This window comes from Babylonia areolata, chromosome 31 (genome assembly GCF_041734735.1).
Source record: "Babylonia areolata isolate BAREFJ2019XMU chromosome 31, ASM4173473v1, whole genome shotgun sequence".
NCBI lineage: Eukaryota > Metazoa > Mollusca > Gastropoda > Neogastropoda > Buccinidae > Babylonia > Babylonia areolata.
In genome coordinates this window covers 11,151,276-11,173,537 of record NC_134906.1, presented here as the reverse complement: position 1 = coordinate 11,173,537, position 22,262 = coordinate 11,151,276, and the positions used below count along the sequence as shown (strand labels likewise).

The window sequence follows — 22,262 nt, the reverse complement described above, 5'->3', positions numbered from 1 at the left end:
CTGTTTTGTCAACTAAAGTGCCCTATGGCGGTGAACTGTCTTGTCTGCCGAAAGTTACCTATAGCGGTGAACTGTCTATCGACTAAAGTCCCCTGTAGCGGTGAACTATTTTGTCAACTAAAGTGCCCTATGGCGGTGAACTGTCTTGTCTGCCGAAAGTTACCTATAGCGGTGAACTGTCTATCGACTAAAGTCCCCTGTAGCAGTGAACTGTTTTGTCAACTAAAGTGCCCTATGGCGGTGAACTGTCTTGTCTGCCGAAAGTTACCTATAGCGGTGAACTGTCTATCGACTAAAGTCCCCTGTAGCGGTGAACTGTTTTGTCAACTAAAGTGCCCTATGGCGGTGAACTGTCTTGTCTGCCGAAAGTTACCTACAGCGGTGAACTGTCTATCGACTTAAGTCCCCTGTAGCGGTGAACTGTTTTGTCAACTAAAGTGCCCTATGGCGGTGAACTGTCTTGTCTGCCGAAAGTTACCTACAGCGGTGAACTATCAACTAAAGTCACCTGTAGCGGTGAAGTGTCTAGTCAACTAAAGTCTCCTCTAGTGGTAAACTGTATGGTCAGCTGAAAGTTATCTATAGCAGTGAACTGTCTAGTTGACTAAAGTTACCTAGGCAGTTGACTAAAGTTACCTAGGTGGTTAACTGTCTAGTCGACTAAAGTGCCCAATGGCGGTGAACTGTCTAGCTGACTAAAGTCACTGAGGCGGTGAACTGTCTAGTCGACTGAAGTTACTTATGGCAGTGAACTGTCTAGTCGACTAAAGTTACCTATGGCGGTGAACTCTCTCGTCAATTAAAGTTGCCTATGGCGGTGAACTGTCTAGTTGACTAAAGTCCCCCATGGAGGCGAACTGTCTAGTCGACTAAAGTTACCTAGGCAGTGAACTGTCTAGCCGACTAGAGTCAAAATACAGCAGTGAACTGTCTAGCCGACTGAAGTACCCTAGGATGGTGAACTGTCTTGCTGGCTGTCTAAGGCAGCAAAGAAAATCAAACTCAAGAACGAACGTGTCTACAGACGTACTTGGCATCCCCCTTGTAATCGTCGTCATTGTCGTCGTTGTCCTCCTCCTCCTCCTCCTCCTCTGGATCCCTCTTGTCCACAGCGTCCAGCTGCTGTAGAGCAATGGCCTGCCGGGCCTTCCACTGCCCCAGCTGTGGGGAGCAGCCCACCACGTACATGCCCAGCCCGGCGTCCACCGGCCCCCTCACACTCAGCTTCACGCACACCGTGTCTGACATTGTCGTCTTTTTTGTCGTTGTTGTGGTGGTTGTGGTTGTTGTGGAGTCCTTCTCCTGGCTTTCTGTTTTCCGGTCCTCCCTCACTCACAACAGTTCCACAGGCTTGAGGAAGAGAGGGGCTGAGCCTTCAACTGTGGACAAAAACAAAACAAAACCAACATATTTTATTTAGATATTTCAAACTCATAATATGTATGTTTGGTGGTTCCATCACTCACAACAATTCCACAGGATTGAGGAAGAGAGGGGCTGAGCCTTCAACTGTGGGCAAAAACAAAAACAAAACCAACATATTTTATTTAGATATTTCAAACTCATAATATGTATGTTTGGTGGTTCCATCACTCACAACACTTCTATGGGGTTGAGGGAGGAAGAGTGTTGAGCCTTCAACTGGAAGGGAAAGAAACAACAACAACAACAAAAAACCCGTATTTTATTTAGATATTGATGGTCAAGCATATGTGTGTGTTTGGTGGTTCTCTCACTCACAACAGTTCCATAGGGTTGGGGGAGGAAGAGAGGTTGAGCCTTCAACTGGAAGGGAAAGAAACAACAACAAAAAAAAGTATTTTATTTAGATATTGATGGCCGAACATATGTGTGTGTGGTGGTCCCCTCACTCACAACAGTTCCATAGGGTTGGGGGAGGAAGAGGGGCTGAGCCTTCAACAGGAAGGGAAAGAAACAAAAAAAACAAAACAAAACGTATTTTATTTAGATATTGATGGTCGAACATATGTGTGTGTTTAGTGGTTCCATCACTCACAACACTTCTATAGGGTTGAGGAAGGGAGAGGGTTGAGCCTTCAACAGGAAGGGAAAGAAACAACAAAAAAACAACTTATTTCATTCAGATATTGATGGTCGAACATATCATATGTGTTTGGTGGTTCCCTCACTCACAACAGTTCCATAGGGCTGGGAGAGGGACAGGGGATGAGCCTTCAGCTGGAAAGGAAACAAACAACAACCACAGAAATGTATTTTATTTAAATATTGATGGTCGACCACATGTGTGTGTTTGGTGGTTCCACTTCTATAGGGTTGAGGAAGGGAGGGGGTTGAGCCTTCAACAGGAAGGGAAAGAAACAACAAAAAACAACATATTTCATTTAGACATTGATGGTCGAACACATCATGTGTGTTTAGTGGTTCCATCACTCACAACAGTTCCATAGGGTTGAGGGAGAGAGAGGGGTTGAGCCTTCAACTGGGAGGGAAAGAAACAACAAAAAACAACTTATTTCATTCAGATACTGATGGTCGAACATACCATGTGTGTTTAGTGGTTCTCTCACTCACAACAGTTCCATAGGGTTGAGGGAGAGAGAGGGGTTGAGCCTTCAACTGGGAGGGAAAAAAACAAACCAAAAAAAACAAACCCACATATTTTATTTTGATATTGATGGTCAAGCATATGTGTGTGTTTGGTGGTTCTCTCACTCACAACAGTTCCATAGGGTTGGGGGAGGAAGAGGGGCTGAGCCTTCAACAGGAAGGGAAAGAAACAACAACAACAACCCGTATTTTATTTAGATATTGATGGTCAAACATATGTGTGTTTGGTGGTTCTCTCACTCACAACAGTTCCACAGGGTTGAGGAAGGAAGAGGGTTGAGCCTTCAACAGGAAAGGAAAGAAACAGCAAAAAACAACATATTTCATTAAGACATTGATGGTCGAACACATCATGTGTATTCAGTGGTTCTCTCACTCACAACAGTTCCACAGGGTTGAGGGAGAGAGAGGGGTTGAGCCTTCAACAGGAAGGGAAAGAAACAACAAAAAACAACTTATTTCATTCAGATACTGATGGTCGAACATATCATATGTGTTTAGTGGTTCCCTCACTCACAACAGTTCCATGGGGCTGGGAGAGGGACAGGGGATGAGCCTTCAGCTGGAAAGGAAACAAACAACAACCACAGAAATGTATTTTATTTAAATATTGATGGTCGACCACATGTGTGTTTGGTGGATCTCTCACTCACATTTCCATAGCATCTTAAAAAAATACTTTGATTAGTGTTCAACTTCAAGCAGCAGTTCCTGGGTATCTTTAAAAAGTGAGAGACTGTGAGCATACTTGCACACACACACACACACACACACACACACACACATACACACAAATAAATACTCACACAAACAATCAAATGCACACACACACACACACACACACAGTGCTGACAACCATTACCTGACACTGGCAAACAGCTTTCTCAACCACTGAAATGGACCAACGCTTAAAAGATCATAAGATGTCATATACATGCCTACCAAAGCACACCCACAATGACACACATCCACCAAGTCACCAGTGCATGAAAAAGAAGAAAAAAACCCAACCAGAACCACATTCTTTTTTTTCTGTCTCAGTCACTGTGGGGGGCAGGAGGGGGGATGGGGGGGTAGAAGGGTGGAGGGGAAGTTTGTGACAGCATGTGTGCGTGAATATAGTGCTACGTGTTATTGTCAGGTCGACCTTGTACCTGCTGATATTCTGTAACCTTTGTGTGGCCTCATGTTCATGTTAAATCAACCCTTTCATTGCTAATATAGTTTGCCTCACTGTATGCTGAGTAAAGTTTCAGAGAAAAAAAACAAAACAAAAAAAAACCAGAAGGAAAAGATCACGTTTGTGATCTTAACTCAGTCATATATTCTCCCGAACTATTGAAGAAAACAAGCACAAAAATAAAAACGTTATGCTACATCTTTGTATAATGCAACTTGCACATAGCAGATAATGCAACTTGCACAGTATAGCAGATTTTTTTTTCCACTATTATGAATATACTTTTATTCACTGTTAAAAAAAAAAAAAGAGCTACTGACACTGGTTAAGTTAAACAGCTGTAGAGAAAATATATCCATAACAATGAGTCATAAAACATCGTCAGCAAAAGTGTTCAGAAGAGTTTGACGGCAATTAGAATTTCAAACACCTTAAAAAGAGTACGCAGTATCGCTGTGTGGTTCCCCCAAGTACATTCCATGACATGTCCAGCACAGCAGCAATGGCATGCAGTTTCAGTTTCAGTTTCAGTAGCTCAAGGAGGCGTCACTGCGTTCGGACAAATCCATATACGCTACACCACATCTGCCAAGCAGATGCCTGACCAGCAGCATAACCCAATGCGCTTAGTCAGGCCTTGAGAAAAAAAAAGAAAAAAAGAAGATAAGCTTACATAATGCACATACACACACACACACACACACACACACACACACACACAGAGTGCTGACAACCATTGCCTGACACTGGCAAACAGCTTTCTCAACCACTGAAATGGACCAACGCTTAAAAGATCATAAGATGTCATATACACGCCTACCAAAGCACACCCACAGTGTCACACATCCACCAAGTCACCAGTGCATGAAAAAGAAGAAAAAAACCCCAACCAGAACCACATTCTTTTTTTTCTGTCTCAGTCACTGTGGGGGGCAGGAGGGGGTATGGGGGGGGGGGGGGGTAGAGGGGTGGAGGGGAAGTTTGTGACAGCATGTGTGCGTGAATATAGTGCTACGTGTTATTTGTCAGGTCGACCTTGTACCTGCTGATATTCTGTAATCTTTGTGCGGCCTCATGTTCATGTTAAATCAACCCTTTCATTGCTAATATAGTTTGCCTCACTGTATGCTGAGTAAAGTTTCAGAGGAAAAAAAAAAAAAAAAAACAAAAAAAAAACAGAAGGAAAAGATCACGTTTGTGATCTTAACTCAGTCATATATTCTCCCGAAGTATTGAATAAAACAAGTACAAAAATAAAAACGTTACGCTATATCTTTGTATAATGCAACTTGCACACAGCAGATAATGCAACTTGCACATAGCAGATTTTTTTTTTCTCACTATTATGAATGTACTTTTATTCACTGTTAAAAAAAAAAAAAAGAGCTACTGACACTGGTTAAGTTAAACAGCTGTAGAGAAAACATATCCATAACAATAAGTCATAAAACATTGTCAGCAAAAGTGTTCAGAAGAGTTTGACGGCAATTAGAATTTCAAACACCTTAAAAAGAGTACGCAGTATCGCTGTGTGGTTCCCCCAAGTACATTGCGCAGCAGCAATGGCATGCACAGACATGAACTGAATTACCACAGCTGCCACCAAACCATGTTTTTGACAACACCACATGTGACAACACCACAAGTGACAACACCACATATGACAAAGCCTGGCCAGTATTCAGCTGCAGGGGAAGAAAGAAAGAAGGGGGAAAAAAAAAGAAAAAAAAAACAAAGAAAGAAAGAAAGAAAAGAAGAGAATGATACACTGCCAGAAAGAACAACAACAATTCTTGAATTGGATGAAGACCACACATAAACTTTGTTTGTTTGAAACCTAGCCAGGAGAAAGGGGGAGAGAATATACATATATGAAAGTGATGCATTGTCAGAAGAAGACAAAATCTTGAATTTGAGACTATGCCATGAATCAACGATGTTTGGAACCTAGCTTTTCTTTCTCTTTTTTTTTCTTTTTTCTTTTTTTTGATAAAGATTTTCAATTGTGTCACTTCTTCTTCTTCTGCGTTTGTGGGCTGCAACTCCCACGTTCACTCGTATGCACACGAGTGGGCTTTTACGTGTATGACCGTTTTTACCCCGCCATGTAGGCAGCCATACTCTGTTTTCGGGGGTGTGCATGCTGGGTATGTTCTTGTTTCCATAACCCACCGAACGCTGACATGGATTACAGGATCTTCAACGTGCGTATTTGATCTTTTGCTTGCATATACACACGAAGGGGGTTCAGGCACTAGCAGGTCTGCACATATGTTGACCTGGGAGATTGTAAAAATCTCCACCCTTCACCCACCAGGCGCCGTCACCGTGATTCGAACCTGGGACCCTCAGATTGACAGTCCAACGCTTTAACCACTCGGCTATTGTGCCCGTCAATTGTGTCACTAACAATGTACAAGGAGGGAAGGGAAAGGGAATGGGGACAGAATGGATGACACACTGCCAGACTACAGTTCTTGAATTAAGATAAACGCCACACATAAACTTTGTTTGGAAGCCAGCAGCTTTTCAGATATATTCTAACTGGCATTCTGTTCTTGAGCAACAAATGTTGAGGATGTTGTCTTTACTGTCTTCTGGTCAAAACCACAGTTGACATCACATGAAAAAATAACAGCAATTAAAATCCTTAGCACTTTAATGTACCCAGGACACTGCCTACTAAGCCCCCTACTGAAGACTATAATCGCTTAGTCGCAGAGCCAGACTGAGTGAGCATGCCTCCAAGAGTGGAGACTGCCACAACATCCCACCAACAACAGTTCCCCCATGAACCTGCTGACACCGAAGACCTTGACAAGACTAACCCCTTATTTAAGAAATCGATTAATCTGTTATTGCTATCATTATAATCTGCAAATGATATAACAAACACTCCCACAGCCTCCTTGGTCACCTGTGCTTGAACAACACTAAGTGAACAGGCCAAAGAGACGTGTCTCTACCACTGAGATCGTGTTTATAGGTCAGTGGTCTCTACCCCCCACCCACACCCATCAACACACCCCACTCCACCTCAACTTTCATCTATACCAGCACAGCGCCTCTTGGCTGTGTGTAAACTGTCAAACAGCTGTCACAATGGCGGGTCTGCTGACAACAATTTGCAATCAACTGAATGCCCAGATGCTTCCTTTGTGACGTCATGTGAGAGAAGGTTAAGCACTCTTTGTTTGAACAGCTTAGAGATCCCCCTCCTGTGTGTGAGTGTGTGTGTTTTTTCTCTCTCCCCTTTCACCTCAGGCAGACTTTTGTCTGGAAAAAACATAGACCAGAACAAAAACATTTTCTCTACGTTCCAGGACAAAACAATTTCTCAGAGTTCTCCTCCAACAGTGCACTAAAAAGACTCCATGCTCACATTTATGTCACACCACAGCCATTACTAAAATCCTCATCAGGCCTATGCCGCCATATTTTATAACTCAAACCAAGAAAAATGTTCCTGTCAATTTGCTCAGTCACAAAAACAAGAGAAAATCAAATCATATGTGTAAGTTCTGAGTTTACAGCATTACTCTCTGTACTCGCTGGAACCATCCAAGAGCTAACAGACAGTGAGAGAAAGAGAGAACATGTGACACAATCAGACAATGGTTAAGTCTCTCAATAACCAAGTGTTTAAAGCACCGGACGTTCAACCCAAAGGTCCTGGGTTCAAATCAAGGTTGTGGTACTTGGTCAATTGAAGGAGCAGACTGTTGTTTACGCTGCTGGTTAGGCATCTGCTTGGCAGATGTGGTGTAGTGTATATGGATCTGACTGAACGCAGTGACGCCTCCTTGATCTACTGATACTCTTTACGTTCAACTCAAAGGTCCTGGGTTCAAATGACGGCTGTGGTACCTAGTCGATTAAGGGTGCAGACATAAACAGTTGTTTTTTTTTCCTGATCTCCTAGGTCAACATATACTGTGCAGACCAGCTAGTGCCCCCCCTCACCCCCCCCCCCCCCAACCCCCACAGATCCCCCCCTTCCTTCCCCTGTGTGTATATTATATAAATGCTGTGATGCAAATACACATGTTCAAGATCCAGCAATCCAAGTCAGCTTTCAGTGGGTTATGTAAACACCGACATACCCACCAGCATGCACACCCTAGAAAATGGGGAACACATAGATATGGCTGGATAATAAGAGCCATATATTGAGGGGGAAAAAAAAAACCCAAAACCAAAACAAACCTACTCAAACAATATAAATAAAGTATACAAACTGCAAACAAACAATGAGAACTGTAGAAGATGAAGGCAAAAAAAAAAAAAAAAAAAGGTTCTTGGTCATTTAAAACGGGTAACCCCCATTCCAGGCTTTTGGTTGCATCCCAAGCCTTGGACCTCGTGTAGGTGAAAGAAAAGAGAGGAGACATAATCAACACCTGCACCATCACCAACATAATCAACACCCGCACTGTCACCAACATAATCAACACCCGCACTGTCACCATTCTTTGACTCAGCAGCCAAAGCAAAACCTTCCTCTCCAGCTGATTCATCTCTGACATAACGAATATAAAAAAAATATAATGAAACAGCATTTCATTTTAAATATCAGTATATTTCAGTTGGTACACATACAGCTCCCAATTATACATTTTATTTTAGTCTTTGTAATAGCATTTCAGCCTAAGTCATGTCATTGTCACTCAGCTACGTCTGCTTCCATCTGATATCAGTGCTAGCAAGTAAAGGTCAATCTTGGCTTCAGCTAGTCAAGTGCCACTTTCTTTTTGTATTTACCTATAAAAAAAACATGGTGTGTGTGTGTGAGTGATGTGTGTGTGTGGCATGTGTGTAGGTGTGTGTTTACAGTGTGTGTATGTGCACCTGGTGTGTGTCTCTGTATGTCCATGTTTACCTAATAACACATGGTGTGTGTGTGTGTGTGTGTGTGTGTGTGTGTGTGTGTGTGTGTGTGTGTGTGTGTGTGTGTGTGTGTGTGTGTGTGTGTGTGTGTGTGTCTGTGTATATATATATACTCAGCATGAGTATAACTTGTATTTGTAATGCAACATACACAGGACACCAGATCTATAGACAAGCAAAACACACACACACACACACGCACACACACACACACTGTGAGGCAAAGCCACAAAGTATAAAGCTGAGATTGCATCATATGTTCAGCATGACCTACATATAATATGATATGGTGTCCTCATGCAATGTAGCTCTATCATGTCTGTGTCAACTCTCACTGGAACAGTGGAAGGGGGTTGGCTTGATCTGTAAGTGAGTTTATGCATTGCGGAAATATATATACTTCATCACTGACACTGTTCCTTTATTTTTCAGACCAAATGAACCCCCCCCTCACCCCCCCTTTTTTTTTTTTTTTTTTTTGAAACATTTTTCATACCTGACCCATGTTCCTTTTATCAGTCAAATTTCAGTATACGTTCTGAAAAGCACAAATAACTGAAAGATTTGACTTGGAGCAATAAACTTTCAAATCTGAGGGCCCTGGATCTACTCTTTTGGTGTCACTGGTTGCCATAGAAACTGTATCAAAATGGCTGCCAAACAACAATAATAATCAAAACAGGTTTGCTCCAACTGCTAGATCTGCAAGATTTTTTTTTTCTTTTCATTCACATGAAAAAATGAGATAAGTATACAATATATTTACTTTAACAAAATGAAAGACTACCATTTCAAGTTTCAGTGTTTTATATTCATTCTATCCTCAGACCAAACCTTAGTCAGAGATATTTGGCAAAAACTGAGAAAAGAAAAAAATAAGTAAAAATTAAAATTGAAAAAAATTAAAAATCAACAAAATAAAACTACTTCATTAACTCCTGAACACCCGCACTTGCACAAATCTGTCAGACATGATTTCAGAACCAACTGAACTGATCAATAGAGAAACTGAATTTTTTTTTTTTTTAATCCCTAATTTGAAGTTTAACAATCTAGTCACAACTGATTCTAAAATGTCTACCCTTGACATAAAACCTTAAAATGGATAAATGAATTGTTATTACATTGATTTACTGCAATGTCAGCTATATATCACAAAGGAAAATAAGCAAATTAAAGTTTGAAATATCAGCTGATTTACATAATACTGTGGGGGAACTAGTGAACTTGTATCCAAATATGAAATGGACTTTTTACACTTTGTTGAAATGATATTTAGACTTGTTTCATCCCTTTTCTTTTCACACCTCCCCCACCCCCCTCCCCACCCCCTTTGTTTTAGAGATTTTTTTTTTAAACACAGTTCCTGTTCAGTTTTTACAAACACTTAAAAACTTTCAACATTTCTTTAAAAGTTCAGTTACGAATCAGTCCACAAAATGTTGGTGTATACATATCCCCCCCTGCACACACACACACACACACACACACACACACACACACACGCCTGTTGAATTCATGTTAGTGTCAATCTGAACATAGAGCTACTTGTGGCAGTGAAAATGCAATAACACCATCCAACTGCAGCAGAAGAAAAATAGATTCATGCACATAAAACTGATCCCCTTTTAAAAATTAATGCTACAAGAATAATATGACTGCTAATACCCCCACCCCAACCCCACCTTTTTTTTTTCTTTTTCTTCTTCTTCTTCTTTTCATTTCTGAAACTAGTCGAGCCTGGTGGGAGGTCGACTGTCAAAAAGTGAACTTTGAAACCTGCCTGCAACCATTGGTTGAGTTAACACTAAGCCTATGACGGGAGAGACTGCTGCAGCAGACAAGCTTTTTGCTGCCACCAAGACTTGCACGTTTTTCAACACATCGTGATTATTGATCCATGCATCCATCGTTCACCTGGTTATCACATGCAGCAACTTGACAATCTCGATCTTGATATCGTACGCTGACAGATACCCACTTCTTGCATAAAAACGTCAACGGACTACGACGGAGGAGCACTAACAAAATCAAATAAATAATATATGCAATCAAATACAACAAATACTGTACGGACTGCAATGCTTTTCTGAACACTTAACCAAGTTTATCAGCTTTTGCGAAGCAGATCTAGTCATCCAAAGCAAACTAAACACATCCATCTGCCCTCCTCAGTTTTCGGAGCTGGTTTACAACCCATCACTAAACCATAGCAGTACCTTACTTGAATCTCGCCGCTGAGGAGCCGAACATGTACACTCGACGTTCACACTTGGGTTCACCCCTCTTTCACTCATGGGTTTGCCCGACGTGTTGAGGTCAAGGCGAAACCAAGTGCGGTGCAGCTAGGCTACGCATCATCGGTTCCGTGTCCAACATCTTATGACCGAAACTACCTCAAACGGTTTTGTTCACCGAAACCAACTTGAACTGTAATCAGACGTTTGAGGCCTGTTCGTCGTTCAGTTAGATACAGTATACCTGCATGCGTGGCCTTTATGATAGCATACTGGATCATAAATAATTTTATTATTATGGTCTATGTGTTTGGGAAAACACGCGAAAATTACAATTTAAAACAAACATGTTGTGGGTGTGGTTAAAGTGGAAGCAGACCATGCACTTTTACACTAAGGAACTCACGAGATGTTTATGTCGGTGTGAGGAGCTGCGCAAAACGAATGCAGATTGTCTTTGGACCGAAACAGCAAAGATCTGTCATGAAGGAACAACCCATTGTGGACAGCGTGTTGATGTTATAGTATAATCATTTATCATGTGTTGAGGCCATTGACAAACTGTATGTATAGAACAGTACTACACTTTATGTGGGGGACCACGGACTTATAAATAGGTCCGTGGTGGGGGACGATCAGACCTTCCTCAAAACTGACAAGAAAGCGAAACTAGAAACATTCACACATATGATGCACTGACCACGATAGCCGATGGTGGGACAATTTCTCTCAAACACGACGTCTGACGTGATGATTCAGTTTCAGTTTATCAAGAAGACGTCACTGCGTTCGGACAAATCCATAATGATACGTTTATGGCCACATCTGATAAGCAAATGTCTCTTTACCAGCAGCATCACGCTGGCGTCAGTGACATGATTTAGTCGCCCCCACCCCCCCCTTCCCGACGGCCCCCTCACCTCTGTTTTTGTGAGACTGGGTGGACGCACGGACCTAAACATACGTATAGTTTTGGGTCCGACGTGGTAGATGCCTGGTACCTTTGTGTTGTGTGTGTGTTGTGTGTGTGTGTGTGTGTGTGTGTGTGTGTGTGTGTGTGTGTGTGTGTGTGTTGGCTGGTTTGGTCAGAACTAGTTTTCAAAACCGGTATTTTCCGGCACACCAGTATAACTTCCACTGCAAACATGCACCCATTCGTTTGGATGCTCTTCCGGCTCTTCATCTCCTCTCTCTCTCTCTCTCTCTCTCTCGCGCGCGCGCGCGGCTCTCTCTCTATGGGCCGCCGTGGCCTTCACTATTAAACCCGGCCGTGTCAGCGTCAGTGTCTCTCAAGTCTCTCTCGATCGCTCGATATCGCTCTGTCTCTCTCAAACACACACACACACACACAGATTCAAAGTGTAGACAACTGTAAGGCTATCAAAATTGCCCGCAGAATGCCCTCTCATGCATCAGTCAAACAAGGAACATACTAAACAGCTGGAATTCTCAGTCCCCAAAATGAACATCGTGAGTTAGCAACAGCAAAATTCGCTGTAAGATATACTTCAATAAAAGAACATTTAATTTCTTATAAACTGACAGTAAGATCTGACACTGATTTTCTTTAAAAAAAAAGAAGCTAATGCCATTTCATCATAAGAAACAGTTGCAACTTACTTTGAACTTTTTTTTAAATTCTATTTTATTTTATTTTTATTTTTATTTTTTCAAGAATCTGGTGTTAACATGTGAGAGGTAGCTGCAAAACCACTCTGTACTCCTGTTCCTTTATCAGGGAAATGTTAACACAGATTTTGATATTAATTATTCGGAAACAAAAAAAGGAAGAAAATATCAATATCATGACGAGTTCTGCTGGAATACGTATTGCACGAAAGTACCAGAATCATCTTAACATAATTACAGATGGATCGATTCTTGATATATGCTGGAGCGGCTTTTTCTATTCACGCTTTTAAAGCTGAAAATTCTTACTTAAAAAAAAAAATTATATTTCCATATTTACGGATGAGCTTATCCGCAATACTGCACATGCTCTGAACTACTTTATGAGCCCTGAATAGTTTTCTTTATGTGAAAAGTGGTGGAGTGATTGAAGATACGACGGGCGCAATAGCCAAGTGGTTAAAACGTTGGACTGTCAATCTGAGGATCCCGGGTTCGAATCACGTGACGGTGACGGCGCCTGGTGGATAAAGGGTGGAGATTTTTACGATCTCCCAGGTCAACATAATTATGTGCAGACCTGCTAGTGCCTGAACCCCCTTCGTGTGTATATGCAAGCAGAAAATCAAATACGCACGTTAAAGATCCTGTAATCCATGTCAGCGTTCGGTGGGTTATGGAAACAAGAACATACCCAGCATGCACACCCCCGAAAACGGAGTATGGCTGCCTACATGGCGGGGTAAAAACGGTCATACACGTAAACTGAAACCCCACTCGTGTGAACGCAGAAGAAGAAGAAGAAGATTGAAGATAGGAAGATTTAGGGCTATCAGGGTAGTGAGAATGGTAGGATCGCAAGTAGAGGACAGGTGCACGCTCCACTCTCTCCTCATACCACAAGCAGGGTCTTTTAGTTAGATGATTTGAGGTTGTTTTATTTTCTCTCACGAAAACAACACTTAGCAGCACATCCTAACATAGCAGCACACCTGGAACACACAGAATACCAAAAAACCCAGGTCAAAACGATACTAAATCATATGCTAAACATCGTTGCCATGCAAACATGAGTTTGTCGTTGATCAATTCAAACACACACACACACATATAACCTTTCACCACATTCCCAGATGTATACGCTCTCCTCAAAGAAATCCATGTAAAATACAGAAGCTTCATTTACTTTAGCTTATCCTCAACCAACAGTTGGTGACATAAAATATTGTACCAAATATATGACTGACTAATACAAACTGTGCACTAAACATGTCACTGACTAAAATACAAACTCTCAGTGTCCATAACCACAGTTAAACCACCGTACAATAATAACTGTTTACAAAGTACTAAACACATCTTCCCTTTGTCTCTACCAAGTATCTGACTGCCAGTGGTAATCATAGTACCAAGTAAATTGTCTCCGGTAAATATTTAGCAACCTGTGTGTACCAACATAGGACTTTTTTTTTTTTTTTTTTTATAAATAAAACTTAAATCAATCATTTTCTTTATGTAACACACACACACACACACACACACACACACACACACACACACACAAACATAGGCGTGCATGCGCACACACACACTTTCACTTACTCGCATGCGTACACAGTAATTTCTTCTTCCCACCCCCTCCCCTCTCCCACCCCCCACCGCCTCGATTTTTTTTCCTACCCTCATCTGATATCACTTACAATGAAAAGACGTAAAACTAAAGAACGAACATAGGACTGACTCAGTGGTCTCAAATCTTTTAAACACATTACAAGTATGTGTTGTCCCACTGGCATTTAACACGAGACTACAGCACATGGGAATCACAACTATCAACTTGTCAAACACGTCTCCCGTATCAACCTGGTGCACACACCCACACATGGAATAATCTTCAACACACAGTTAGTCGGTATACTTGTTTGCCTCAAATACAACCGTCACCACCTAACATACAAATAGGTAGATAATATCTTTAAAATAACCCCTAGAGCAGCTAAACAAAACATTCTACACACAATTATCATATTTGTATTTGTATTTCTTTTTATCACAAGAGATTTCTCTGTGTTAAATTCGGGCTGCTCTCCTCATGGAGAGCGCGTCGCTATACTACAGCGCCACCCACTTTTTTTTGTATTTTTTCCTGCGTGCAGTTTTAATTGTTTTTCTTATCGATGTGGATTTTTCTACAGAATTTTGCCAGGAACAACCCTTTTGTTGCCGTGGGTTCTTTTACGTGCCCTAAGTGCATGCTGCACACGGGACCTCGGTTTATCGTCTCATCCGAATGACTAGCGTCCAGACCACCACTCAAGGTCTAGTGGAGGGGGAGAAAATATCAGCAGCTGAGCCGTGATTCGAACCAGCGCGCTGAGATTCTCTCGCTTCCTAGGCGGACACGTTACCTCTAGGCCATCTCATAGCTTACATTGTTCCCACAGTAGGTCAACAACTGACACATCAACAACATGTGACTGAACATTATCATTTATGTGAGCCAACTGAGACACAATGCCATTTAAACCCAAACATGATATCAAAACATCATACCGTAATACGTACAGCAAATTAGCACGACAAGAGGGGGTGAGGGGGATACTCAAAGACTCAAACCAGTACAAAGTATCGGCTACATTTTATACCTTAACCACTTTTCTTTCACTCAGCAATTCACACACATACTGGCTGTACTCTGACACAACGCATGGTTTCTGAATCAAACACGTGTTTGTTACATTTATGTGTGCAATACCACATCAGCTCGACAATGGGTCTCAGTCTCAATGTTTATGTGATAAACATCACAGTTCACATCATGTTCTTGTGACAGAACCTAATCCCACTAGGTGCAGTGTGTTTTAGTCACAGAACCCAATACTTGGAACCAAACATTTAACCAAGTCCAAAAAATATATCCTCATTCACTACTTACAGCCCTCCTGGTCAACAGATGTCTCTCTCAGTGGAGCCTCAGCCTCTCGCTCTGGCTCCCTAGTTTGCTAACAGCAGGGAAAAGGCTGCAGCCAGTTCTATTGGAGTTTAACGACCTATTGGCGCCTACACCTTTAAGGTCGAGTTTGTTCGGTTGGAGGGGTGTGTGTGTGTGTGTGTGTGTGTGTGTGTGTGTTTTGTTTTGGGGTTGTTGTTTTTTTTTGGTATTTGTTTGTGTGGTTGGAGTTGTATGTGTTTGGTGGTGGGGGGTTGTTTGTGTGGTTGGAGTTGTATGTGTTTGGTGGGGGATGGGGGGTTGTTTGTGTGGCTGGGATTGTATGTGTTTGGTGGTGGTGGGGGGTGGGTTGGTTGTGTGGCTGGGGTTGTACGTGTTTGGTGGTGGGGGGTTGGTTGTTTGTGTGGTTGGAGTTGTACGTGTTTGGTGGTGGGGGGTTGGTTGTTTGTGTGGTTGGGGTTGTACGTGTTTGGTGGTGGGGGGTTGGTTGTTTGTGTGGTTGGAGTTGTATGTGTTTGGTGGGGGGGGGGGGGGGTTGGTTGTTTGTGTGGTTGGAGTTGTATGTGTTTGGTGGGGGGGGGGTTGGTTGTTTGTGTGGTTGGAGTTGTATGTGTTTGGTGGTGGGGGTTGGTTGTTTGTGTGGCTGGTGTTGTATGTGTTTGGTGGTGGGGGGTTGTTTGTGTGGTTGGAGTTGTATGTGTTTGGTGGGGATGGGGGGTTGGTTGTTTGTGTGGCTGGGATTGTATGTGTTTGGTGGTGGAGGGGCGGGGGGGTTGGTTGTTTGTGTGGCTGGGGATTGTATGTGTTTGGTGGTGGAGGGGCGGGGGGGTTGGTTGTTTGTGTGGCTGGGGTTGTATGTGTTTGGTGGTGGTGGGGGGTGGGTTGGTTGTGTGGCTGGGGTTTGTATGTGTTTGGTGGTGGAGGGGCGGGGGGGGGGGGGGGGTTGGTTGTTTGTGTGGCTGGGGTTGTACGTGTTTGGTGGTGGGGGGTTGTTTGTTTGTGTGGCTGGGGTTGTATGTGTTTGGTGGTGGGGGGTTGGTTGTTTGTGTGGTTAGGGTTGTACGTGTTTGGTGGTGGGGGGTTGGTTGTTTGTGTGGCTAGGGTTGTAAGGCTGTAGCCATGTGAGCTTGCTGTTTATATTCATGCTTGCCCAGCTGGTACAAACAACGGACCAATGGTCCCAACACACTCCAGTCTGTGTCTGGTGATTTAGAGGCACAACGTCACCTTGACTGGTTGTAAACACGCCATGTGTATAAAAATGTTGCAGACAGCCACCTCATGTTGGTCACAGGAAGATGACCCATGGCATGGATGCAACACACACACACACACACACACACACACACACACACACACACTGTCCTAATCTATCTATCATAATCGATTGCGAATAAGTGCACATGAACTTGAAATTGAGCGTGGACGTCTCTACAACGTAACTAGGAAAGACCGGCTATGTAAATCATGTGGAGTTTTTGAGGATGAACTGCATTTTCTGGACAAGTGTAGTGTGTACTCTGACTTGACATCTCGCCTACTTGTGACAGTTAATTCCCAGTCTTCGAATCATTGGCCAGATGGCACCGGCAACACAATAATCCAAAGGCCGAGTTCTCTGTTGCCACAAAATTATTTCCAACCAGAACTGGCAAAATACATATATGAATGCTTTAAAGTTCGCAGTCCATAACTGTTTATAGTGTCCATAATTCCTATGATGGTTTTACGACAATTAAATGAGTTCTGAGTTCTGAGTTCTAATCCCTACACACACTTCAGCAGGGAAATGGTGGGGGGGGAAGGATGATGAGAGTGGGGGAGGAGGGAGTTGAAGTGGTGTCTGAGAGGCTAATTGTTCTGGCTTTGTTAAGACTGTGAGGTGCCTGCAAGTGGCTTAACAACTGAGCAGGCATGTGGGCTTAGCAGGGGAGGAGAGGGCTGGGAGAGATAGGGGGTGCGGGGGGTGGAGAGGGAAGGGACTTGTTGCGACCAACAGTCTCAAGTGGGGAAGGAGTGGAGAGGAGGGGGCGAGGGGGGAGAGTAAGGGGGAGGTGGTAAACAAGGGGTAGTGTATTGTGGCTTGGAGATGCCACAACCTAACCATAACCTGACACACTGTAGCATCTAAAACAGCATTTTTTGTTGATTCCAAAGCAGTACTTTATGTTCATTTAGCCTTGAAACAAGACCTGACATGGATATTGAGGCAAATCATTTGGTAGGTATACATTGTTTGAGGATTAAAGGTAATATTTCAGTTTTTGTTGGGTACCTTCTCGTGTGGGCATCAACAGCAATTAACTTGCTGATAAGGCAGCTAAAAAACGAGCACAAGATTAAAAAAAAAATCGTGTCCATATTTCTATGAAAAAGGCATACACTCTGTTGCAAAATTAGCATGGGGTCGATTTCATAATTGATGGAAGGAAAAGTTGTTTTTTTTCAAAACAGAAAGGGACATCATTATCAAAGAAAAGACACTGAATCCACGAGTTTGCTGTACAAGATTAAAAACCTCTACTTTCTTCCGTATAAAACTTGACACGCTGAATACAAAATATAGTAAAAATGTTTTATGCATCTGCATGTGGGAAGCAGTTCGGATTGCATCACTGTTTGTTTCACTGCAGTGTCAACTGTTCCGTACCTTCTTGCCCGAGTATACCAAATTCAAGAAAATAACTATTCTGCAGATGATTTTTTGGAAAGTTATTTCTAAGGGTGTTCTTGTGGTCGAAGTTTCAAAGGCATTTGTTATAGCTCTATTTCTACATTCTTTTAATGTGCTTCAGAATTGTTTTAATGGTTTTAGTCATTGTAATCATTATTGAATTGTTACTGTTAAACCTATATAATTGCATGCTAGTTATGCATTTCTTCGTAGTTTTTCTAGCTTTTCTGTTTTCGTGATTTCTCTCCCCCCCCCCCCCCCCCCCCCCCGTTTTAAAAAAATTTTTTTTTAACCCTCTTGTGTAAACAAAGTGAGTATGTTTTAACCCGGTGTTCGGTTGTCTGTGTGTGTGTGTGTGTGTGTCCGTGGTAAGCTTTAACATTGCCTTTTTCTCTGCAAATATTTTGTGAGTTGACACCAAATTTGACATAAAAATAGGAAAAAATTCAGTTCTTTCCAGTCATCTTGTTTAAAACAATATTGCACCTCTGGGATGGGCACAAAATAATAATCAAAAAAAGCCAAATTATACGCAAACTGAATTTACTGTTATATTTATATTTTTTAAATTCTCTTTTTGTACATGGCTTTGTGTAACTTTGTTAATTCACGATGACAAACAAACATTGTTTTTGTACACGTCTCTGTGTAAATTTGATGATTAGTTTACCCACTTACTCCTATGTCGTGGGTGTGTCCGACACATTCTCACCAAACAAGCAATTGAACAGAACTCCCTCATATGTCCGACACATTCTCATTAAAAGGTTTGCATCAGTTTGACATGGTACAGTATATGACACCAAAGAAGCAATTCAACAGTACTCAGACACGAGTCAGACACATATGGGCGGGTGAAATAGCTGAGTTGTTAAAGCGTTGGACTTTGAATCTGAGGGTCCCGGGTTCGAATCTCGGTAACGGCGCCTGGTGGGTAAAGGATGGAGATTTTTCCCATCTCCCAGGTCAACAGTGCCTGAACCCCCTTCGAGTGTATACACAAGCAGAAGATCAAATATGTTTGTTAAAGATCTTGTAATCCATGTCAGTGTTCGGTGGGTTATGGAAACAAGAACATACCCTGTATGCACACCCACGAAAACGGAGTATGGCTGCCTACATGGCGGGGTAAAAACGGTCATACACGTAAAAGCCCACTCATGTACATACGAGTGGACGTGGCGGGGTGCAGCCCACGAATGCAGAATAGATCTGGCACATACACACTGAAGAAGGAATTCAACAGACTCCCCTATCTGTATGTTGTGGGTCTGTCTGACCAACACTCGCTATGGAGTCAATTCTAGTGGTGCCTTTATATAATATGTACATATCCAGTCTTTTTGGAAGACAAACCGTTATCTAGGCAGCATTTTTCTCTGTGTGTGTGTGCATGCTTGTGTGTAGTGTGTGAGTTTTTTTGTTTTTTCCTCAAGGCCTAAGCATGTTGGGTTACGCTGCTGGTCAGGCATCTGCTTGGCAGATGTGGTGTAGCGTATATGGATTTGTCTGAACGCAGTGACACCTCATTGAGTAACTGAATTGAACTGAACTGAACTGTGTGCATGCATATGTTTTTCTTTTACCTGATGATTGGTGCATATGTGTTGATCAAGGACAGGTGTACCTGTTATTCATTTGTTTTTGCATCACTTGACAAGCATTTGAATTAACCTTCAGATAATTTTCTGTTTTGTTTATTTGAAGAAGACAATAAATCAATCTGAATTTGAATTTGAGCTGAATCTGAATTCTTGTTCAATATTTTTTCAGAGAGTAACGCTTTTGTTGCCATGGGTTCTTTTTCGGTGCGCCAAGTGCTTGTTGCCAACGGGTTTGTTTGGTTTGTTGTCTTATCCAAATCACTAGATGTCCGACGGGCACAACAGCCGACTGGTTAAATCTGAGGGTCCTGGGTTCAAATCTCAGTGACGGTGCCTGGTGGGTAAAGGGTGGAGATTTTTCCATTCTCCCAGGTCAACATATTTGCAGACCTGCTAGTGCCTGAACCCCCTTTGTGTGTATACGCAAGCAAAAGATCAAATACGCACGTTAAAGATCCTGTAATCCATGTCAGCGTTTGTTGGGTTATGGAAACAAGTACATACCCAGCATGCACACCCCCGAAAGCGGAGTATGGCTGCCTACATGGCGGGGTTAAAACGGTCATGCATGTAAAAGCCCACTCGTGTACATACGAGTGAACATGGGAGTTGCAGCCCACGATCAAAGAAGAAGAAGAAGAAGAAGATGCCCAGTTTGATTTTCCAGTCAACCTGGGAGAAAGGGTGAGAATGGGAATCAAACCCAGACCTTAAAGGACGCTGTTCTGGCAGTTCAACATCTTAACCATTCTGCCACCTTCCTTCTGGGACATGTATGTCAATACCTGTATGGATACGGGTCCACTTGTATGTGCATGTATGCTTATGAACCTGTCTGTATACACACAAAGCATATCTATCTTGTTATATCTCCGACTGAAAAGGTCTTCTACTCCGCAATTATAAATAACAGCACACACAAACACACAAAACAAAATTGTATTCTTTGAGTTTTATTGATAAGCCTTTCATTCTCTCTCTTTCATCTTTCAAACTTGTTTATGCATGTGTATGTGTGTCCCTGTGTACATGTCATGTGTGTATTTCATAATATGTCAATGTTTGCAAATGTGTTAGCAAACACATGATATAAAAATCCAACTCAAACATGCGTGTGCGCACATGTATTTTGAGGGGTGTGGAGACGATAGCTCAGTTCAATATTCACATTAATTTGCCGGTACACATTCTCACTGACTTTATTACATGATATCATATTTTGCCCGCACATGTACTGTCCTGTGTGCAGTTCACAGTGTGTATAACAACAGTCATCTTCACATTCGGTCTTTGAACAGGGGCCTGAGGGCTTTCCCTACAGTTGTGTTTCAGTTTTCAGCTTCAATTTCAATCTCTCAAGGAGGTGTCACAGTGTTCAGACAAATCCATGAGAGCAGGAATCAAACCTTGACTGATGGGCGCAATAGCCGACTGGTTAAAGCGTTGGACTTTCAATATCTGAGGGTCCCAGGTTCGAATCTCGATGACGGCGCCTGGTGGGTAAAGGGTGGAGATTTTTCCCATCTCCCAGGTCAACATATGTGCAGACCTGCTAGTGCCTGAATCCCCTTCACGTGTATACGGCAAGCAGAAAATCAAATATGCACATTAAAGACCCTGTAATCCAAGACAGCGTTCGGTGGGTTATGGAAACAAGAACATACCCAGTATGCACATCCTCGAAAGCGGAGTATGGCTGCCTACATGGCGGGGTAAAAACGGTCATACATGTAAAAGCCCACTCATGTACATACGAGTGAACGTTGGAGTTGCAGCCCACGAACGAAGAAGAAGAAGAAGAAGAAACCTAGACCCTCACAAACACTGTATTGGCAGAAAGTCCTTTTATGTATGCTACACAAGACTGCGTAGACAGTTTTTCTTTCATTTATAGTGAAAATTTTCCTTTCTCCCTGTCTTTTCTGTGAGAACTACAACCAATGTCTGTACAAATCACGGCGCTGTTTTACACTGCGAGTACAAACCATGGCGCCAGATGGCGTTGCTTGAACTGCATGAATGTCGAGTGTTGGAACAATGTTGGTATTTTAAACGTTTCCGTTAATGAACAAATACCGCTGTTATTATTACCATGTGCCTGTTCTTCACCTTACGCCCTTTCTTTCCAATGTGTCCACAGATTCTGGTCCTAAAGATGTCTTTACTGCAGAGCATTATCTCTATTTCTATGTCACCACTATTACAATGTTCTGTTCTGATTTGGGTATTTCCGCATGCTGGAACGTTCCAATCCGTGCATGTGAGGAGAGTCAGTCGTCGTCATCATCGTCGTCATCTTGCTTGGCCTTGTCCGCCAGATCGCCAAACACTTTGGTGGGTACAGGCTGTTGACGTAACTCCATTTCTGTGAACCAACAGGCACCTCAATTTATCATCTCTTTTTTTTTTTTTTTTTTTTTTACCTTTTTTTCCCCCTCTCTATATCCCTGTGTCTTTGACCCTGACATATGTGCTTCTTCACAAACACACACACAACCACACACACATGTAC

At 42.4% G+C, this 22,262-nt stretch overlaps 2 protein-coding genes across 3 annotated transcripts in view; both read right to left on the bottom strand.

The window, feature by feature from the left end:
- Positions 1-11,001, bottom strand: part of LOC143275953 (putative glycerophosphocholine phosphodiesterase GPCPD1 homolog 2) — an 80,149-nt gene extending 69,148 nt beyond the window's left edge. For both annotated transcript variants that reach the window (XM_076580299.1, XM_076580300.1), the window contains exons 1-2: positions 10,881-11,001; positions 1,031-1,379 (exon numbers count right to left, since the gene is read on the bottom strand). In XM_076580299.1, the coding sequence (XP_076436414.1) occupies positions 1,031-1,248 (218 nt within the window). In that variant the 5' untranslated portion in view covers positions 1,249-1,379; positions 10,881-11,001. The remainder of the gene's footprint in view (positions 1-1,030; positions 1,380-10,880) is intronic.
- Positions 11,002-20,674: 9,673 nt separating this feature from the next.
- LOC143276028 (pre-mRNA-splicing factor SYF1-like) overlaps positions 20,675-22,262 on the bottom strand; it is a 51,812-nt gene continuing 50,224 nt past the window's right edge. The window contains exon 24 of the mRNA XM_076580413.1: positions 20,675-22,115. Within this exon, the coding sequence (XP_076436528.1) occupies positions 22,021-22,115 (95 nt within the window). The 3' untranslated portion in view covers positions 20,675-22,020. The remainder of the gene's footprint in view (positions 22,116-22,262) is intronic.